Source organism: Bombina bombina, chromosome 7 (assembly GCF_027579735.1).
Source record: "Bombina bombina isolate aBomBom1 chromosome 7, aBomBom1.pri, whole genome shotgun sequence".
NCBI lineage: Eukaryota > Metazoa > Chordata > Amphibia > Anura > Bombinatoridae > Bombina > Bombina bombina.
The window spans coordinates 503592505-503615647 of record NC_069505.1 but is presented as its reverse complement, the minus strand read 5'-3'; the positions used below and the strand labels follow the sequence as shown (position 1 = coordinate 503615647).

General features: G+C 37.9%; 1 protein-coding gene across 1 annotated transcript in view; it reads right to left on the bottom strand.

The window, feature by feature from the left end:
* The window catches only part of LOC128666895 (cytochrome P450 2G1), a 117732-nt gene that overhangs the window by 80772 nt on the left and 13817 nt on the right, over nt 1-23143 (bottom strand). The window contains exon 2 of the mRNA XM_053721706.1: nt 18425-18587. Within this exon, the coding sequence (XP_053577681.1) occupies nt 18425-18587 (163 nt within the window). The remainder of the gene's footprint in view (nt 1-18424; nt 18588-23143) is intronic.

The window sequence follows — 23143 nt, the reverse complement described above, 5'->3', positions numbered from 1 at the left end:
GGGAGAAGCCAGGGGTTTCTTTTTCCCCTTCTCGTATTTTTAAGAAAATGTTTCCGATCGCTGATTCTGTTAGGGAGTCTTGGCAGACAGTTCCCAAGGTGGAGGGAGCGATTTCCATCTTGGCCAAGAGGACTACTATTCCCATTGAGGATAGCTGTTCTTTTAAAGATCCCAAGGATAAAAAGTTGGAAGCGTTGCTTAAAAGGATTGATGTTCACCAGGGTCTGGAATGGCAGCCTGTGGTGTGTATTGCTACTTTTACCAGTGCTGCAGCATATTGGTTTGATGCTTTGTCTGATTCTATTCAGACGTATGCGCCTATGGAGGAGATCCAAGATAGGATTAAGGCTCTTAGGTTAGCTAATTCATTCATCATGGATGCCTCTTTGCAGGTCATCAGGTTGGGAGCAAAAATTTTGGGTTTTGCTATTTTGGCTCGCAGGGCCTTATGGCTGAAGTCCTGGTCTGCGGATGTTTCGTCAAAATCTAAGCTTTTGTCTATTCCTTACAAGGGTAAAACTTTGTTTGGACCAGAATTTGCTGAAATTATTTCTGATATAACGGGAGGTAAGGGTCATTCTCTCCCTCAAGATAAGAGAAATAAGACTAAGGGTCGCCAGAGAAAATTCCGTTCCTTTCAAAACTTTTCAGGTAAACCTTCCCCTTCCTCTGCTAAGCAGGAACAGTCCAAGTCCTCCTGGAAGTCCAATCAGGCCTGGGGCAAGGGGAAGCAGTCTAAGAAGTCTGTCTCTGATTCAAAGTCAGCATGAGGAGTCTGCCCCCGGTCCGGGAGCGGATCCTGTGGGGGGTAGACTTTCCCTGTTCGCTCAGGCTGGGGTTCGGGATGTTTCGGATCCCTGGGCAGTGGATGTAGTGTCCCACGGGTACAAATTGGAGTTCAAAAGTTTTCCTCCCAGGGGCATGTTCCATCTTTCAAGGTTATCTGTAAACCGGATAAAAAGAGGCATTTTTAAAATGTGTTCAGGATCTGTCCGACCTGGGAGTAATAGTTCCTGTTCCAATTCAGGAACAAAGTCTGGGTTTTTATTCCAATTTGCTCGTGGGTCCCAAAAAAGAGGGAACTTTCCGACCAATTCTAGATCTCAAGAGTGTAAACAAATTCCGTCTTTCAAGATGGACACTATTCGCTCCATCCTTCCTTTGGTTCAGGAAGGTCAGTTCATGACTATGGTGGATTTAAAGGATGCGTATCTACATATTCCCATCCACAAGGATTATCACAAGTTTCTGAGGTTTGCATTCCTAGACAAACATTTTCAGTTTGTGGCCTTTCCTTTTGGTCTGGCAACGGCTCCCAGAATTTTCTCAAAGGTTCTGGGAGCATTGTTAGCAGTTCTCCAATTGTGGGGTGTTGCAGTAGCTCCATATCTGGACGATATTCTGATCCAGGCGTCATCTTTTCAACAAGCAAACTCCCACACGGAATTGTTGTTGTTGTCTTTTCTGCGCTCCCACGGTTGGAAGGTGAACTTAGGAAAAAGTTTCTCGGTTCCATCTACAAGGGTGGTATTCTTGGGAACCATTATCGAGTCACTAGAGATGAAGATTTTTCTGACAGAAGCCAGAAAAACAAAGATCTTCAATTCTTGTCTTGCCCTTCAGTCCTCTCCTCGGCCGTCAGTGGCTCAGTATATGGAGGTAATCGGTCTGATGGTGTCAGCTATGGATATCTTTCTGTTTGCTCAGTTCCATCGCAGGTCTCTGCAATTATGCATGCTCAGACAATGGAACGGGGATTATGCAGATCTGTCTCCGCGAATTGTTCTGGATCACAAGAGATTCTTTTCTGTGGTGGTTGTCTCAGGAACAACTCACTCAGGGAACCTGCTTTCACAGGCCTTCCTCGGTGATTGTGACTATGGATGCCAGCCTGCTGGGATGGGGAGATATCTAGGGCTTGTTGAAGGCTCAGGGTCTATGGATTCTGGAAGAGTCGTTTCTTCCCATAAACATCTTAGAGCTGAGGGCAATCTTCAATACTCTTCTGGCCTGACCTCAGTTAGCTTTTTTTCAATTGAGCAAAGATTTGTTTAGATTTTTTAGGAATCTGAGGTTAAAAAGCTTTATATGTAACCCAATATATGGTAAAACTACTAAGAAAGAGAAAGCTGCCTTTAATTTAGCACAGCTAGGGTTAAAGAACAAAAGCACTGTTTTACCTCCACAGAGTAACCAGTGTGGAAACATATATCAACTTAGTAGAAAATGATATTGCTAAACTACAGGGAAAAGTCATTAAGGGTAAATATGGTGGAAAGGAAATGTCATCATGCAAAGTGAATACAAATATGCATATTAAAAACCAAATAAGTAATTTTACTTTCAATAATGTAGCTGCTGTAAAATCTTTAAAGTCCAGAAATGATATTATTCTGAAGAGAGCCGATAAGGGCGGAGCTATCATTGCTTTAGATAAAAGCTATTATGTAGAAGAAATTAAACAGCAATTAAATGCTTCCCAGGTGTATAAGAAATTGCTGTGTAACCCTGTATTCTCTATCCAGAAAGAATTGAGTAATGTATGCCAGAAAGCTTTACAATATGGTCTAATTGATAGGGATCTGTATAACTTTTTGTATATTGAACATCCTTGCACTCTGGTGCTATATACTTTACCAAAAGTTCATAAAAACTTGCAGGCCCCCCCAGGCCGCCCAATTGTTGCTAGTACCCAGTCTGTTTTAACTAATGTGTCTATCTTTCTAGATCGGATTTTGAGACCATATGTAGAAATATAAAATTCATTTGTAAAAGATACTAGTGATTTCCTTAGAAAGGTAGACGCATTGGATATGGTAACAGAAAATTATATTTTATTGAGTTTAGATGTTGAGAGCCTTTACACCTCCATTACCCACGAAAGTGGAATGGGAGCTGTAGAAATGGTGTTAAGAATGGATAAAAATTATTCAAAAGCTCAGACTCATTTTTTACTTCAACTGTTGGAACTGATTTTGTACTGCAATTACTTTTTGTTTGAAGACGAGTATTTTTTGCAGGTGAAGGGCACTGCCATGGGGTCCAACGTCGCCCCAAATTATGCTAACATTTTTATGAATGTGTTTGAAGAGAAATTTGTTTTCAGCAATCCTAGGTTTCATCGGTATGGCGCCTGTTGGTAGCGCTAGATCGATGACATCTTTGGGATATGGTGGGGCGACATTGGATCCCTGTTGGCATTTGTGACTGAATTAAATGAAGCTTCTGGGCATATTAAATTTAAATTAACTTGGAGCGAAAGTGATATTACATTTCTGGAAACTAAAGTAATAAAAAATGGAAGGGGCTTAAAAGTTGATCTTTTTAGGAAAGAGACAGATAGGAATAGTTTATTGCATTTTGAGAGTGCTCACCCTGTATCCCTTCTAAAGGCCCTCCCTCGAAGTCAGTTTTTAAGATCACGCAGAATCATCACTGATGATAATTTATTAAAATTAAGATTCAAAGAAATGGCAGATAGATTCTTAAAGAGAGGTTACCCCTCTGAAGTGATTGATGCAGAAATTAAGCATGCTTTATCCATTTCTAGAGAGACTCTGTTGAGTCCTATGAAGAAAAATAGTAAGAAGGATGAGTGTTTAGTGTTTGTATCTGAATTCAACTCACAATCTAACCAGATTCAACGTATGGTTAAAAAATATTGGTCAGTTTTATCAGATTGTAATCCTGAAATAAGAGTTAAAAAATTTCCCTATGCCGGCATACAAGCAAGGCTTGCATTTGAAACAGCAATTAGTTAAAGCTGATGTTGGTTCTAATATTAAATCTAAACAAAATTACATCACTTGTAGAAATGAGGGTAGTTATCCTTGCCTTAACTTTTCGTGTTGTAATAACATGATTAAAGGGCCTAATTTTTTCCACCCAATTACTGGTAAAAAGTTTAAAATTAAAGGTTACCACACATGTCATACATCATTTGTGATCTATTTAAATAATTGTCTTTGTGGGCGGAGTTATGTAGGAGAGACAACTAGGGTCATCAAGGACATGATAATTGAACATAAAAGCAATATTAGAACTAAAAATATCAAAGCCCCTGTAGCTCATTATTTTATTGAAAGAGGGCATGCAATAGGACAGTTGAGGTTTCAGATAATAGAAAAAGTGCTAATGCCCCGTAGATTAGGTGATAGAGAACTTTTGTTAAAACAGCGTGAATGTTTTTGGATTTGGAAATTAGGCACAATGGAGCCCAATGGGTTAAATAGACATCTGGATATGTCTGTATTCTTATAGGATGTTTTTTCTAATTATTATATACGTATATCTGTATATGAAAGTTTTCTACTAAGATTCTATTTTTCTATTAGCATTTTATGTCTCTAGATAGATTCTAGGGCAATGTACATGTATGATGTTTTTTTTAAAAACAATTGTGATGTTAGTTTGAAATTATTTGAGTATAATGGTATGAAAAGGGTTAATATTATGTTGACTCTGTAGTGCCACCTAGTGGGGAACAAGTATAAATAGAATCAATTCAGTTTTATATTTAGCATGATTAAGGTAGCAATACCGAGACGTCGCTGTTGATGTTGTTGTGTTGAAACAATAAATACAATTCTTTGCAGCTACTCATTGTGGATATAACTCAGTTAGCTTCAACCCAGTCTATCAGGTTTCAGTCGGACAATATAACGTCAGTTGCTTACATCAATCATCAGAGAGGAACTCGGAGTTCCTTAGCCATGACAGAGGTAGCCAGGATTATTCAGTGGGCAGAGTCCCACAATTGCTGTCTGTCTGCGATCCACATTCCAGGAGTGGACAACTGGGAGGCGGATTTTCTGAGCAGCAAAATGTTTTATCCGGGGGAGTGGGAACTTCACCCGGAGGTGTTTGCCAACTAGGTTCGCAAGTGGGGGCAGCCGGAGCTGGATCTCATGGCATCTCATCAGAATGCCAAGTTATTGAGGTACGGGTCGAGGTCAAGAGATCCTCGGGCTGTGCTAATAGACGCGCTGGCAGTTCCTTGGAATTTCAGCCTAGTGTATGTGTTTCCTCCGTTTGCTCTCCTTCCACGAGTCATTGCTTGAATCAGACAGGAGAGGGTGTCAGTGATTCTCATTGCTCCAGCATAGCCTTGCAAAATCTGGTATGCAGATCTGGTGGAGATGTCATCTCTTCCACCTTGGAGTCTTCCGTTAAGCAAGGACCTTCTACTTCAGGGGCCCTTCCTTCATCCAAATCTCGTTTCTCTGAAGCTGACTGCTTGGAGATTGAACAGTTGATTTTATCTAAGCTTGGGTTTTCAGAATCGGTCATTGATTCTATGATTCAGGCTCGCAAGTCTGTTACTATAAATATTTACTATAAGATATGGCGTAAATATCTTTATTGGTGTGAATCCAAGGGCTACTCTTGGAGTAGAGTTAGGATTCCTAGGATTTTGTATTTTCTCCAGGAGGGTCTGGAGAAGAGTTTAGCTACTAGTACCCTGATGGGTCAAATTTCTGCTTTATTTATTTTGTTGCACAAGTGTCTGGCAGATGTGCCAGATGTGCAGTATTTTTGTCAGGCCCTGGTTAGAATCCGGCCTACATGTAAGTTTGCTACTTCTCCATGGAGTCTTAATTTGGTTCTTAGAGTTCTTCAACAGGCTCCGTTTGAGCCTATGCATACTTTGGATATTAAAATGTTAACCTGGAAGGTTTTGTTTTTGGTGGCTATCTCTTCGGCTAGAAGAGTTTTGGAGCTTTCAGCACTGCAGTGTGAATCTCCTTTCCTTATTTTTCATTCTGATAAGGTGGTACAGCGTACTGCCGTAGGTTTCCTTACAAAAGTGGTTTCGGATAGGAATATTAATCAAGAAATTGTTGTTCCTTTCTTTGTGTCCTAATCCTTCTTCTCAGAAGGAGCGTTTGTTGCACAACCTGGATGTGGTTCGTGCATTGAAATATTATTTACAGTCTTCTTCTTTGTTGTGTTTTCTGGAAAACGCAAGGGTCAGAAAGCTATGGCTACTTCTCTTTATTTTTGGTTGAGGAGTGTTATTCATTTGGCATATGAGACTGCTGGACAGCAGCCTCCTAAGAAAATCACGGCTCATTCCACAAGGGCTGTTTCCTGATCTTGGGCCTTAGAAAAAGTGTGCAAATCTGTTCCACAGAAGCTTCATTTTTGAAGTTTTATAAGTTTGATACTTTTGCTTCAGCTGAGGCTTTTTTGGGGAGAAAGGTTCTTCAAGCAGTGGTGCCTTCTGTTTAAGGTTACCTGTCTTGTCCCTCCCTAATCATCCGTGTCCTATGGCTTGGGTATTGGTTCCCAACAGTAATTGAGATGATCCGTGGACTCACTATATAGCTGAATCGTGAGCACTATATAGCTAAATCGTGCGCACTATATAACTAAATCCTGCGCACTATATAGCTAAATCGTGAGTACTATATAGCTAAATCGTGCGCACAATATAGCTAAATCGTGCGCACTATATAACTAAATCGTGCGCACTAAATAGCTAAATCGTGAGTACTATATAGCTAAATCGTGCGCACTATATAGCTAAATCGTGCGCACTATATAGCTAAATCGTGAGCACTATATAGTTAAATCGGGTGCACTATATAGCTAAATCGTGCACACTATATAGCTAAATCGTGCGCACTATATAACTAAATCGTGAGCACTATATAGTTAAATCGGGTGCACTATATAGCTAAATCGTGCGCACTATAAAGCTAAATCGTGAGCACTATATAGTTAAATCGGGTGCACTATATAGCTAAATCGTGCGCACTATATAGCTAAATCGTGAGCACTATATAGTTAATTCGGGTGCACTATATAGCTAAATCGTGTGCACTATATAGCTAAATCGTGAGCACTATATAGTTAAATCGTGAGCACTATATAGCTAAATCGTGCACACTATATAGCTAAATCGTGTGCACTATATAACTAAATCGTGAGCACTATATAGTTAAATCGGGTGCACTATATAGCTAAATCGTGCGCACTATAAAGCTAAATCGTGAGCACTATATAGTTAAATCGGGTGCACTATATAGCTAAATCGTGCGCACTATATAGCTAAATCGTGAGCACTATATAGTTAAATCGGGTGCACTATATAGCTAAATCGTGTGCACTATATAGCTAAATCGTGAGCACTATATAGTTAAATCGTGAGCACTATATAGTTAAATCGTGCGCACTATATAGCTAAATCGTGCGCACTATATAGCTAAATCGTGAGCACTATATAGCTAAATCGTGCGCACTATATAACTAAATCGTGCGCACTATATAGCTAAATCGTGAGTACTATATAGCTAAATCGTGCGCACTATATAGCTAAATCGTGCGCACTATATAGCTAAATCGTGAGTACTATATAGCTAAATCGTGCGCACTATATAGCTAAATCGTGAGCACTATATAGTTAAATCGGGTGCACTATATAGCTAAATCGTGAGCACGATTTAGCTAAATTGTGCTCATGATTTAACTAAATTGTGCGCACGATATAGCAAAATGTGCTCATGATTTATAAAAAAAAATCTTTTGTTACATCTCTGGGGCTCCATAATATATACATATATATTTAGATATTTATATGTATGTATCTCTATGTTAAAGCCCTTTGCCTGCCTTTTTTCCCCCTCAAACACCTGAGACCTCGTGTCTTTAAACCCTTATAGCTTTTTTATGGATTTTTTATCTCATTATTTTTATCAGATAGTGTTATTGTGAGTGTAACTGTACCAGTTTTTAACCTGAATAATTAACAAATTTGTGTTCAATATATATTTAAAATATAATATAATTTATGTACACCTATTCCACCTCCAATAATTTGAATATAATTGTACTGTGAAAGGATAAATATGCGTTGTGAGCAGTGCAATGCTAAGTGTTTGTCACATAACATAATGCTATTAGAAATCCATGAGATTGAACATAAGGTGCACACTTACCAGTCTGTCTGTATTGATCTTCACTGACACAACACTTACTGAACTGAAAATGAAAATAATATTAGCTGGTGAGCCTAATCTGTAAGTGGGAGGATTCATGCTTAAAGGAATAGCATGATTATAATTAATTCTAAATAGTGAGCACTATATAGCTAAATTGTGTGCACTATATAGCTAAATTGTGCGCACTATATAGCTAAATTGTGCGCACTATATAGCTAAATTGTGCGCACTATATAGCTAAATCGTGCGCACTATATAGCTAAATTGTGCGCACTATATAGCTAAATCGTGAGCACTATATAGCTAAATCATTCTCACTATATAGCTAAATCGTGCGCACTATATAGCTAAATCGTGCGCACTATATAGCTAAATCGTGCGCACTATATAGCTAAATCGTGTGCACTATATAGCTAAATCGTGCGCACTATATAGCTAAATCGTGCGCACTATATAGCTAAATCGTGAGTACTATATAGCTAAATCGTGCGCACTATATAGCTAAATCGTGCGCACTATATAGCTAAATCGTGAGCACTATATAGTTAAATCGGGTGCACTATATAGCTAAATCGTGCGCACTATATAGCTAAATCGTGAGCACTATATAGTTAAATCGGGTGCACTATATAGCTAAATCGTGCGCACTATATAGCTAAATCGTGAGCACTATATAGTTAAATCGTGCGCACTATATAGCTAAATCGTGCGCACTATATAGCTAAATCGTGAGCACTATATAGCTAAATCCTGCGCACTATATAGCTAAATCGTGAGTACTATATAGCTAAATCGTGCGCACTATATAGCTAAATCGTGCGCACTATATAGCTAAATCGTGCGCACTATATAACTAAATCGTGCGCACTAAATAGCTAAATCGGGAATACTATATAGCTAAATCGTGCGCACTATATAGCTAAATCGTGAGCACTATATAGTTAAATCGGGTGCACTATATAGCTAAATCGTGCGCACTATAAAGCTAAATCGTGAGCACTATATAGTTAAATCGGGTGCACTATATAGCTAAATCGTGCGCACTATATAGCTAAATCGTGAGCACTATATAGTGAAATTGGGTGCACTATATAGTGAAATCGGGTGCACTATATAGCTAAATCGTGCGCACTATATAACTAAATCGTGAGCACTATATAGTTAAATCGGGTGCACTATATAGCTAAATCGTGAGCACGATTTAGCTAAATTGTGCTCATGATTTAACTAAATTGTGCGCACGATATAGCAAAATGTGCTCACGATTTATAAAAAAAAATCTTTTGTTACATCTCTGGGGCTCCATAATATATACATATATATTTAGATATTTATATGTATGTATCTCTATGTTAAAGCCCTTTGCCTGCCTTTTTTCCCCCTCAAACACCTGAGACCTCGTGTCTTTAAACCCTTATAGCTTTTTTATGGATTTTTTATCTCATTATTTTTATCAGATAGTGTTATTGTGAGTGTAACTGTACCAGTTTTTAACCTGAATAATTAACAAATTTGTGTTCAATATATATTTAAAATATAATATAATTTATGTACACCTATTCCACCTCCAATAATTTGAATATAATTGTACTGTGAAAGGATAAATATGCGTTGTGAGCAGTGCAATGCTAAGTGTTTGTCACATAACATAATGCTATTAGAAATCCATGAGATTGAACATAAGGTGCACACTTACCAGTCTGTCTGTATTGATCTTCACTGACACAACACTTACTGAACTGAAAATGAAAATAATATTAGCTGGTGAGCCTAATCTGTAAGTGGGAGGATTCATGCTTAAAGGAATAGCATGATTATAATTAATTCTAAATAGTGAGCACTATATAGCTAAATTGTGTGCACTATATAGCTAAATTGTGCGCACTATATAGCTAAATTGTGCGCACTATATAGCTAAATTGTGCGCACTATATAGCTAAATTGTGCGCACTATATAGCTAAATCGTGCGCACTATATAGCTAAATTGTGCGCACTATATAGCTAAATCGTGAGCACTATATAGCTAAATCATTCTCACTATATAGCTAAATCGTGCGCACTATACAGCTAAATCGTGCGCACTATATAGCTAAATCGTGCGCACTATATAGCTAAATCGTGTGCACTATATAGCTAAATCGTGCGCACTATATAGCTAAATCGTGCGCACTATATAGCTAAATCGTGCGCACTATATAGCTAAATCGTGAGTACTATATAGCTAAATCGTGCGCACTATATAGCTAAATCGTGCGCACTATATAGCTAAATCGTGAGCACTATATAGTTAAATCGGGTGCACTATATAGCTAAATCGTGCGCACTATATAGCTAAATCGTGAGCACTATATAGTTAAATCGGGTGCACTATATAGCTAAATCGTGCGCACTATATAGCTAAATCGTGAGCACTATATAGTTAAATCGTGCGCACTATATAGCTAAATCCTGCGCACTATATAGCTAAATCGTGAGCACTATATAGCTAAATCCTGCGCACTATATAGCTAAATCGTGAGTACTATATAGCTAAATCGTGCGCACTATATAGCTAAATCGTGCGCACTATATAGCTAAATCGTGCGCACTATATAACTAAATCGTGCGCACTAAATAGCTAAATCGGGAATACTATATAGCTAAATCGTGCTCACTATATAGCTAAATCGTGAGCACTATATAGTTAAATCGGGTGCACTATATAGCTAAATCGTGCGCACTATAAAGCTAAATCGTGAGCACTATATAGTTAAATCGGGTGCACTATATAGCTAAATCGTGCGCACTATATAGCTAAATCGTGAGCACTATATAGTGAAATTGGGTGCACTATATAGTGAAATCGGGTGCACTATATAGCTAAATCGTGCGCACTATATAACTAAATCGTGAGCACTATATAGTTAAATCGGGTGCACTATATAGCTAAATCGTGAGCACGATTTAGCTAAATTGTGCTCATGATTTAACTAAATTGTGCGCACGATATAGCAAAATGTGCTCACGATTTATAAAAAAAAATCTTTTGTTACATCTCTGGGGCTCCATAATATATACATATATATTTAGATATTTATATGTATGTATCTCTATGTTAAAGCCCTTTGCCTGCCTTTTTTCCCCCTCAAACACCTGAGACCTCGTGTCTTTAAACCCTTATAGCTTTTTTATGGATTTTTTATCTCATTATTTTTATCAGATAGTGTTATTGTGAGTGTAACTGTACCGTGTAATGTATTTTTGATGTGTTTTGTGCAACCTTTTAGTCGAGCTTAACAGTTAACCAGAGCTCTGAAGTCACTCTAACCCGACAAGCGTAAATTGCGATTGCGCTCACGCGTTTGATTTAACTTTCAACTGGTTATATGTGTGTTACTTCCAACGAGCATAAAGAGCCGTAATAAAGACCTTTCCGCTAGCACAGTTATCGCACCCCTCGTAATCTATCCCAAAATCTTAAATGTTCTGCAACTGAAGTCCTGAAGGGGGCAGACATCCTCACTTTCTGAGAATCTTGTCTGTGTACACTAGCGGCTAGATTTAGAGTTTTGTTGGTAACGGCCCGCGTAGCTAACGCCGGCTTTTTTCTGGCCGCACCATAAAAATAACTCTGGTATTGAGAGTCCATATAATGTCAGCGTTAGGCTCCAAAAAGGGAGCGTAGAGCATAATTTAACGCCACTCCAACTCTCGATACCAGAGTTGCTTACGGACGCGGCCAGCCTCAAAAACGTGCTCGTGCACGATTCCCCCATAGGAAACAATGGGGCTGTTTGAGCTGAAAAAAAAACACCTGCAAAAAAGCCGCGTTCAGCTCCTAACGCAGCCCCATTGTTTCCTATGGGGAAACACTTCCTACGTCTGCACCTAACACTCTAACATGTACCCCGAGTCTAAACACTCCTAACCTTACACTTATTAACCCCTAATCTGCCGCCCCCGCTATCGCTGACCCCTGCATATAATTATTAACCCCTAATCTGCCGCTCCGTAAACCACCGCTACTTACATTATCCTTATGTACCCCTAATCTGCTGCCCCTAACACCGCCGACCCCTATATTATATTTATTAACCCCTAATCTGCCCCCCACAACGTCGCCTCCACCTGCCTACACTTATTAACCCCTAATCTGCCGAGCGGACCGCACCGCTATTATAATAAGGTTATTAACCCCTAATCGGCCTCACTAACCCTATAATAAATAGTATTAACCCCTAATCTGCCCTCCCTAACATCGCCGACACCTAACTTCAATTGTTAACCCCTAATCTGCCGACCGGAGCTCACCGCTATTCTAATAAATGTATTAACCCCTAAAGCTAAGTCTAACCCTAACACTAACACACCCCTAAATTAAATATAATTTAAATCTAACGAAATTAATTAACTCTTCTTAAATAAATTATTCCTATTTAAAGCTAAATACTTACCTGTAAAATAAATCCTAATATAGCTACAATATAAATTATAATTACATTGTAGCTATTTTAGGATTAATATTTATTTTACAGGCAACTTTGTAATTATTTTAACCAGGTACAATAGTTAAGAACTATTTAATAGTTACCTAGTTAAAATTGGAACAGCCAATAGAATGCGAGCTCAATCTGATTGGCTGATTGGATCAGCCAATCGGATTGAACTTGATTCTGATTGGCTGATTCCATCAGCCAATCAGAATATTCCTACCTTAATTCCGATTGGCTGATAGAATCCTATCAGCCAATCGGAATTCGAGGGACGCCATCTTGGATGACGTCATTTAAAGGAACCGTCATTCATCGTTCAGTCGTCGGGCAGGATGGATGTTCCGCGTCGGAGGTCTTCAGGATGCTGCCGCTTCGCTCCTGATGGATGACGATAGAAGATGCCGCCTGGATGAAGACTTTAATCGGATGGAAGACCTCTTCTGCCCCGCTTGGATGAAGACTTCGACCGGATCATGGACATCTTCAGCCCCCCGCTTGGGCTTGGATCAGGACATCGGAGGAGCTCTTCAGGACGGATCGGTGAACCTGGTAGGGTGAAGACAAGGTAGGAAGATCTTCAGGGGCTTAGTGTTAGGTTTATTTAAGGGGGGTTTGGGTTAGATTAGGGGTATGTGGGTGGTGGGTTGTAATGTTGGGGGGGGGTATTGTATGTTTTTTTTTACAGGCAAAAGAGCTGAAATTCTTGGGGCATGCCCCGCAAAGGGCCCTGTTCAGGGCTGGTAAGGTAAAAGAGCTTTTAACTTTAGTAATTTAGAATAGGGTAGGGCATTTTTTATTTTGGGGGTCTTTGTTATTTTATTAGGGGGCTTAGAGTAGGTGTAATTAGTTTAAAATTGTTCTAATATTTTTCTTATGTTTGTAAATATTTTTTTATTTTTTGTAACTTAGTTCTTTTTTATTTTTTGTACTTTAGTTAGTTTATTTCATTGTAGTTATTTGTACATATTGTATTTAATTAATGTATTGATAGTGTAGTGTTAAGTTTAATTGTAGGTAATTGTAGGTATTTTATTTAATTAATTTATTGATAGTGTAGTGTTAGGTTTAATTGTAACTTAGGTTAGGATTTATTTTACAGGTAATTTTGTAATTATTTTAACTAGGTAACTATTAAATAGTTCTTAACTATTTAATAGCTATTGTACCTGGTTAAAATAATTACAAAGTTGCCTGTAAAATAAATATTAATCATAAAATAGCTACAATGTAATTATAATTTATATTGTAGCTATATTAGGATTTATTTTACAGGTAAGTATTTAGCTTTAAATAGGAATAATTTATTTAAGAAGAGTTAATTAATTTCGTTAGATTTAAATTATATTTAACTTAGGGGGGTGTTAGTGTTAGGGTTAGACTTAGCTTTAGGGGTTAATACATTTATTAGAATAGCGGTGAGCTCCGGTCGGCAGATTAGGGGTTAATAATTGAAGTTAGGTGTCGGCGATGTTAGGAAGGGCAGATTAGGGGTTAATACTATTTATTATAGGGTTAGTGAGGCGGATTAGGGGTTAATAACTTTATTATAGTAGCGGTGCGGTCCGCTCTGCAGATTACGGGTTAATAAGTGTAGGCAGGTGGAGGCGACGTTGAGGGGGCAGATTAGGGGTTAATAAATATAATATAGGGGTCGGCGGTGTTAGGGGCAGCAGATTAGGGGTACATAAGTATAACGTAGGTGGCGGTCGGCAGATTAGGGGTTAAAAAATGTAATCGAGTGGCGGCGATGTGGGGGGACCTCGGTTTAGGGGTACATAGGTAGTTTATGGGTGTTAGTGTACTTTAGGGCACAGTAGTTAAGAGCTTTATGAACCGGCGTTAGCCCAAAAAGCTCTTAACTCCTGTTTTTTTTCTGCGGCTGGAGTTTTGTCGTTAGAATTACGACTTCAGCCACGACTCTAAATACCGGAGTTAGAAAGATCCCATTGAAAAGATAGGATACGTAATTTACGTAAGGGGATCTGCGGTATGGAAAAGTCGCGGCTGAAAAGTGAGCGTTAGACCCTTTTTTCAGTGACTCCAAATACTGGCGGTAGCCTAAAACCAGCGTTAGGAGCCTCTAACGCTGGTTTTCACGGCTACCGCAAAACTCCAAATCTAGGCCTCGGATAAATGGATGGCTTTGCATGGAGACAATTCTATGATGGAATTTGAATTATTTGAAAAACTATTTGTGAATAGCTTTTCATAGTAGAAAAAAATATTCCAAAAACGAAGCAAGGATAATAAAATTCATTTATTCCATAAAAGAAGTATGCATGGGACATACAGCTACATGGGGTAGGTTAAGGCAAATAAACTCTGACCGGTTTCGGTCATGTTAACCGTAATCATAGAATAACACCTGTTAGGGGGTGCTCCCCTTTATGCCAAACAATCCATGTTTATTGGTTAAAAATGATTGCTAAACACTTTAACCCTATTCATAGTATTTGTCACTTTCAATTTTTCTATTTTAACAGATATGGCTTTTAAAAAAAAAAAAAAAAAAAATCATATCTTCTGCATGATATCACTTTTTTTATTGCGTTAATGAGATAGATTACAAGTGAAGCACAGTCAATAGCGCAAGGTGTATAATGTTTTGTGCTTTTGCAAAGAATAATGCCCAATCTGGTAATACAAGTGGATTGTCAGTAGAAACATATTAGTGTGCCCTATAATTTTCAGGTATAGCTTAAACAGCACCATTAGTGAACTCATTGTGGTCGTGTTACAAGTGGTGAGTTAAGTTTTTGCTCAATCTAAACTACAGTTGTCAAATTTAGTGCTATTTAAATGGATATGAAACACAAGATTCTTCTTTCATGTTTCAGCATACAATTTCAATTTACTTCAAATTTGCTTAATTCCTTTGGCATTCTTTGTTGAATGAGCAGCATGGCACTACAGGAAGCTAGATGACGACATTGGGCAAACCAATGACAAGAGGCATTTATGTACAGCCACCAATCAGCAACTAGCTCCCAGTAGTGCATTAGGCTACCTAGGCATTCTTTCTATTAAATTATACCAAAAGAAAAAAGCAAATTAGATGATAGAAATAAATTGGAAAAAAATTCAAATTGCATGCTCTGAGTCATAAAAGAAAATTTTTGGGTTTCATGTCCCTTTAAGATCTGAAGAAAAATTCTTCTTCTCTGCTAAGCGTCCTCATAGAAATCTTTTATGTGAGGGATTAAACGCACCCAAGCTTTATTCTCTATGACCATGACTTTGAGAATACTGTTGAGTATGCACCAAATTATTGTGTTTAGATAATATCTATTACAAATATAAGATGAACATGTAAACATTCATGATTTTCTTTTTTGCCTGAGAATATAAATTAACAGCTATTAAATTTTAAATTTAAACTAACGCTGCAGTATAAGTTGTCTACTTCTTTCTAATGCAACTGACCACAAACAGGAAGTGCCTATCATCAAATGCTTATGATCAGGATATACTGTCATGGGTAGTATAATGTCTGTCCAGGAAGGGACCCTAAGGTTGGGAATTGACTAAGTAAACACAATCCCAACACGGAGGGTAGGACTCAAGACATGACCAAAATTTAGGTACTTGAAGGGATATTCCAATCCAAAGTCAGAGTTCAAGCCAATGGTCAGCAAAGTGTCAGCAGGAGTATGTATCTCACTGTCAAATTTGACATGTTCAATGAATAGGGAGAGTCATACCCTCACAATATTTCCCTGAGGCTTTCTGGGATAGGTGGGTGAGGAGTGGGTAGTGAATCATGATGTTGTGTGGGCAGAGCTGTAATAGGAAGGGCAGAGCAATAGGGTCACGTGTTCTGTGTTCTGTGTGCAGAGCCAGGTGGGCTGTGGGTTTGAGTGGAGTCGGGTCATGTGGTATTTAGAGATGGGCGAATGTTTTTCAACAAATTGTAACAGATTTGTTCGTTCATTTTGAATTTCGTATGTTTGCACAACATTCTAACATTCATTTAATGTAATAGTATTTTTAATGCTATCTTTAAATTTAATATTTGATTTGAATTTTTATAAGAAAAATTTGAATTAATATATTTGTAATAGTATTTCTAATGGGGATGTGCAGGGGGATTTTTTTGTATCGGACAAAATTTTCATAACGAATATTATAATATTCCCTGAATATTCATCCCCTGCACTATTCGAATTTCCATTAACATTTATGTTTGTTTTCATTTAAACTAATGTAAATGTTTCGAAGCTGCAGGTGAAAAGTTCCCCTGTAGCTACGTATTTACCCCAACACACTCTGGGGAGCGAGCTAACCCGATCCTCTTATTGCCAGAGCCCTAGCCGCACTAACATCAGGCTTAGCAGTTCAGCTCCCAGGACCTACACTAAAGTTAGTGCACGTTCTGAGTGCCAAGCGCACTAAGTCCTTCTGTTAGCGCAGCGAGGGACCTGGCAAGGATAGGATCTGATTAGCTTGCTCTCCAGAGCATGTTAGGGTAAGCCTTAAAAATCAATTTTACAGGAAAGGAATAAGTACTGGCAAATTTCATCAGTATTTTTTTTTCGTGTTCTTTAAATTTTCGCTGCTGCATTTATTCGGTTTTTCGTTTTCAAAAATGAATGCACATGTCTTATTTCTAATCCTCTCTTTAAATGTAATATTCTAATTAAGCAATATTCAAAATAGAAAAATTAAAATTGATATATTTATAATAGTCTTTCTAACGCTCTCTTTAAATATTCAAATTATGAAAAATTTGAAATAGAAATATTTGATTTGATTTATTTGTATCTATTATGTATCAATTTACTAAATTTCCTACCACGTGAACTATTGAACTTTTGAATAGTATTTGTTAAATCGAAGGTGGATATTCGATCAAATTATGAACGTTCGAAAACAAAAGTAACATTCGAAAACCAGAAATAACATTATATTACTGTATTTTAATGGATTTTCATTCTTATCAACATTCGATTTTCCAAAACGAATGTCCACAGAACTAGTCGTTCTACCAAACAAATCGCACTTTCACCACTTTCGCCCATCCCTAGTGGTAGGTGGAGCTAAGACAGTGTCAGGAAATCAAAATATTTGCCTAATGAGGGAATTTCAGAAGGACCTCCCCATTTGTGACAATCCTGCAGTATTGATGATAGTTGAGAGACATTTTGTAGCAAAAATCCATTTGAACAGTGTAAGATAAATGTTTCATAGTGGGAATTTAAAATTGATTGTAATGGTGTCATATTTAAAGGGGTATGAGAGCCATATTATTTAATGATTCAGACAGAGCATACAATTTTAAACTACTGTACTTCTATTATCTAATTTTCTTCATTCTCTTGGTATCCTTTGTTGAAAAGCATATCTTTATAGGTTCAGGAGCTTGGAGTGGCTGAAATTCTATGCCCATTTTCATTGGCTTAAAATGTGTTCAGCTACCTCCAAGCAGTGCATTGCTCCTTCTTCAATAAAAGATTCCAAGAGAATGAAGCAAAATTGATAACAAAAGTTGTTTAAAAATGTATAATCTACATAAATTACGAAAGAAACCTTTTGTGTTTCATGTCCCTTAAAAAAAAAAAAAAAAGTAAAAAACGATACAATTTACTTTTGTGTGGGAATTTTGATGTATTTGAATGGCCTAAAGTATCTCTATTTAACATAATCCTCTGTATTTCAGGTTTTAACAGAATTAAAAGGGCAAAAGTACAAAAAGAAAATCCTGTAGTATGTTATAGCATTTAACTTTTGCATTGTTTTGCCCCCATTTAACTATGCGTTTATTAATTACAGGGATCTAGCTGAGTAGACAAGGTAGCCAATGACACGAAGCATATGTCTGTATCCACCAATCACTGGCAAGCTCCCACTTGTGCATTGCTGATCCTGAGCCTAAGCCTACCTAGCAAAACAAAGGATACCAAGAGATCAAAGTAAATCTGATAACTGAAGTTAATTGTAATGAAATGCTTTATCTGAACAATGAAGCTTTATTTTTTTATTTTGTTGTCCCATTTTAAAATATTACTTACCACCATTACTAAATACACGCTCAAACACAGGAAGACGCCCTCGTCCAAGGAAGTCATCTCCAAGGTCAACCAGGGCTTCCTTGACTGCCTGGTATCCAGTCAGAACCACTGTAGGTCGTGAACCCATATAAACAGTGCACACAGGTCCATACGCTTCACCCATCTGCAGAAGTATTAAATGAGACAAATAATCTGTATCTTAAACTCAAAAAACATGATTAGACTGCTACATTTCTAAAAATAAAAGTAATAACAGGTGGTCTCTATGTCTCGTCCCGTCTACACCCCCGTCTGATATATTTAATTTATGGTTTTCAAGTGTTGTTTCCCCAATTTTACCCAATAAACATTTTTAAAGTTGCAAGGTTCTTTCATTTTTTGTTTGAATGCAATAATTCCAGGTGTGTGAGATCTCAGCATATATTTCCATTCTATTGTTCTTAAGATAGTAGTATTCCTCCAGATCCACTAGATCGTACACTTTCCCAATCCACATTGTTAGGGATGGGGCGTCTTTATGTCTCCAATTTTTGGAGATCAAGGCCTTTACTCTGTTGGTCATAATATAGAACAATTTAAGGTGAGGTTTATATTTAATTTTAGGTGTTTTATTCAATAGCCATAACAGGGGTTCTAATGGGAGTTGGACCTCTAGTATCTTTTCAATTTCGGAAATTACTGACCTCCAAAAGTTTTGTATGGTGTTACACCACCACCACATATGTGCGGCGCCACTACCCACATGTCCGCAGCGCCAACATTTGTTCTTCCATGTGTGATATAAGCGATGTAACTTTTTGGGCGTAAGATACCATCTATGTAACAACTTGAAGTTTATCTCCAAAATGGAGGAGGAGATTGAGGATCTCATTGTGGCCTGGAACATAGAAACACTTACTTGTTTGAGGGAGAATAACAATTCCTAGGTCAGTTTCCCAGTTTTCTAAATATGGGGGTATGTATCCAGGTGGGTTTTGTACTAGTATTCTATATATGGAGGACAGGGTGTGTTGGGTAGGTGGGATGCGAACACAAAGGGACTCAAACTTAGTCAGAGGTCTAACCATATTCTTGTGCCCCTTGTGTTTAAATATGAAATCTCTTGTTTGTCTATATGTGAACCAATTATTAAAGCATCCATGACCTTTTTCTATTAATTCAGCTTGTGATAGTAAAGTCTCGTTATTGGTTAGCGAGTGTATTGTAAAGTCTCTGTTTGTTGTGTTTGTCACGTTGATAGTCTTGAAGGGCCTAACTGTGTGTGTATTCCCCATTTTCAATCAGGGAGGTCAGTGGGGATGGAATAGAACAGACAAAATGGGATGTTTTTATAGATTTATCCCACATTTGAAACGTTTCTTGGATCAAGGGGTTTTTGTATGAAAGGGGCTTAAGCATGATGTGACTACCCCAACACAACCTTCCAAGGTGAGGTTTATCTACAATGAGGTGTTCCAATGGTACCCAACGATTATGGTGAAAATTAATGTTCCAATTCACTATTCTTTGTAAGAATATAGCTTGTCGGTACAGTTTAAGGTTTGGTACACCTAGTCCACCCTGTAGCTTGGGAGATTGCATTATGTGTTGATTTATCCTTGGTGGTTTTTTGTGCCATATAAAATCACTAAATGCTTTTTGAAGGGAGGGTAGGTAAAGCTTAGGTAGTGGGATCTGCAATGGCTGGAGAATATAAAGTATTCTGGGGAATATATTCATTTTAATGACTTTGATTCGCCCTAGCCATGACAGGTTTTTGGATCTCCATGACGAAAGGTCCCTAACGATGGTGTGTTTGATTGGTAGGTAATTATGTTCGAAAATGTTTTCAATCTTTGGTGTGAGTTTGATTCCTAAATAGCCTAGAGAGTGTGTACACCATGTAAACGGAGTGATTTTTTTAGTTTCTGCTAGGGAAGTTTTGTTCAGATTTATGTTTAATATTTCTGACTTAGATATATTGATTGAAAAATTTGATAGAGTGTGGAATTGTTCAAATTCCGAAAGTAATTGTGTGATCGATTGTTCGGGATTTGTAAGTGAGAAGAGCATGTCGTCTGCAAACAGGGAGACGACATATTTCTTGGGACCCACATTAACACCAGTGATTTTTGGGTTTTGTCGGATTTTAACAGCGACGGTCTCTATAACACATGTAAATAGTAGTGGGGAATGGGATAACGGGCATCCCTGATGGGTCCCGTTAGCTATAGTGAAGGGTGATGATAGTGTCCCATTTACTAGAATGTGAGCGTTGGGATGGGAATATAATGAGAGGATTCTGGTAATTATTTGGGGGCAAAGGCCCATATGTATTAAGGTGGCTTTTAAGAAGTCCCAGGCAACACGGTCAAAGGCCTTTTCCGCATCTGTTGATAAAAGAATTGACGGTATATTCTTGTTTCGAACATATTGTATCAGATCTAAGACCCTGACCGTGCTGTCTTTAGCCTCCCTTCCAGGGATGAAACCAACCTGATCTAAATGAACAATGTCGGGTAAGACTCTATTTAGTCTATGGGATAGTATTCTTGCATACAGTTTAACATCGGTATTTAACAATAAAATTTGACGATAATTTGAGGGGAGGTCTGGGGATTTATTCGGTTTTGGCAGCAGAACTATATGGGCCTCTAGGGCTCTAGAGGAAAAGGCTTTGGAGGTATCAATGTACTGAAAATATTGTAGTAGGTGTGGGGTTAGTATATCTTGAAATATGGTGTAGTATTTATGGCCGAAACCATCTGGTCCTGGGGATTTTCCGGTCGGAAGGTCTTTTATAGCTAATTTTAGTTCCTCAACGGTAATGGGTTCGTCTAAATTATCTTTTTGAGTTGTAGTAATGTGAGGTCATTTCAAATCTTTCAAGAAGGTATCTATAAGCTGTGTTCTCCGTTCGGTTTCTACTGTTTGATTAGTATTTGAGTTCTTGATGTTATATAGTTTCTGGAAGTATTTTTGGAAAATAAGTGCTATTTGTTCCGTGGATCTCTGGGAGCCACCCCTTTCATCTTTCATATGTAATATGTACTTCTTATGTGCTTTATGTTTTAGGTATCTAGCCAGTAGACGTCCGGATTTATTGTGACTTTCGTAATATTTTTGTTGTGTGTGAAGGGACTTTCTTTTATGTTCCTTAGCTAAGTGGGATGCAAGCGTTTGCCTCTCGCGGGTTAATTCAGTCAATATGTCTTTATTTAATGGGGATTGTTTGTTTCTTAATTCTAGGTGTTCAATTTTAAGGAGTATAGAAGAGACGAATTCCTGTTTAGTTTTATTAATGTGGGCTTTTATAGCCATCAACTCGCCTTGTATTACACTCTTATGGGCCTCCCATAAGATTTGTGGGGATGTGTCAGGGTTGGCATTGAGCTGGAAGTACTCGTCTAGTATTTTTGATAAGTTTAAGGTGATCTGTTGGTCAGTCAGTAAATGTTCGTCTAGTTTCCAGATATAGTCTTTTATAGGTTTGGATGGCCAGGTTAGAGAACTTATAATAGAGGCGTGATCAGATCATGATATTGGCATAATTTTTGCAGAGTGAAAAAGTGAGAGACTACCTACATCCGTAAATATATAATCGATTCTAGAGTACATCTTGTGGGGGTATCAGTAAAATGAATAATCCCTACGATGAGGGTTCAAGTTTCTCCACACATCCTGTGCGACTATACTTTTAAGGTGGGAGTTAACTTTTGCAAGTTGTGACAGGGGTGTCGAGGAGTGGTGTGTTGAGCAGTCCATGTCCGGGTTTAGTGCCACATTAAGGTCTCCACACATTATAAGTGTACCTTTTTGATAATCTATTATATAGTTGGATATTTTTTTCATGAAAGTGTGTTGTGCCGTGTTAGGGGCATATATAGATATGAGGGTAGTTGGTCTATTGTATAACAGACCTATCACAATAATAAAACGTCCCTCTTTATCTCTTATGATTTGTAATTCCACAAAGGGAATGCCTTTTTTAATGATTATCCCTACCCCTTGTTTCTTAATCTTGTTATGTGACGCCCAGTAGCATGTGCCATATGTACGTGCGAAAGTGGAAGGTTCTTTACCCTTTCTGAAGTGGGTCTCTTGTAGAAACACCAGGTCAGCTTTATGAAAATCTCTAGTGGCCTAGATCTTTTATTGGGTATATTCAAACCTTTGGCGTTAACCGAGTATATGCATAGGTTATTATTTGTGTGGGGATGATTCCGAAAGTTAGTCATATTTTATATAGTATAAGGATGAGGTGTGCATTAAATATGAGTGTACTTGATACCTGTGTAGGATGTTTTTAAAAGCAGGAGTACAGAACGAGGCCGAGACAAGACCTAAGGACAAAATAATAAAACAACAAATAAAAAAAATAAAAAAATAGAAAATGTAAAATGTAAGTAGTGACACATTACCAACAATAGGGTAGCATGTCCCCAAGCACAACTTCCGTTATATTACCATAATGATGAACGAGTAGGGGTAGTATCTAATCCTATGTGGTCAGTGCCCATTAACCTTACTTTACATCCATCAGTCTGTAAATATTCTGTGATAGTGACATCTATGCAGTTCTCTTGCGTACCGTTAGTGGTGCATGATGTATGCCACCAGAGTCAGTTGTATGTGTATATATTAGAGTAAAGGTACTCCTTATATGTGACAAAGTAGTCTTTAGTCTTGGCCTATGTAGTCGGGCGAGTTTGATAGTATATTTGAAACAATGTCCCGCTA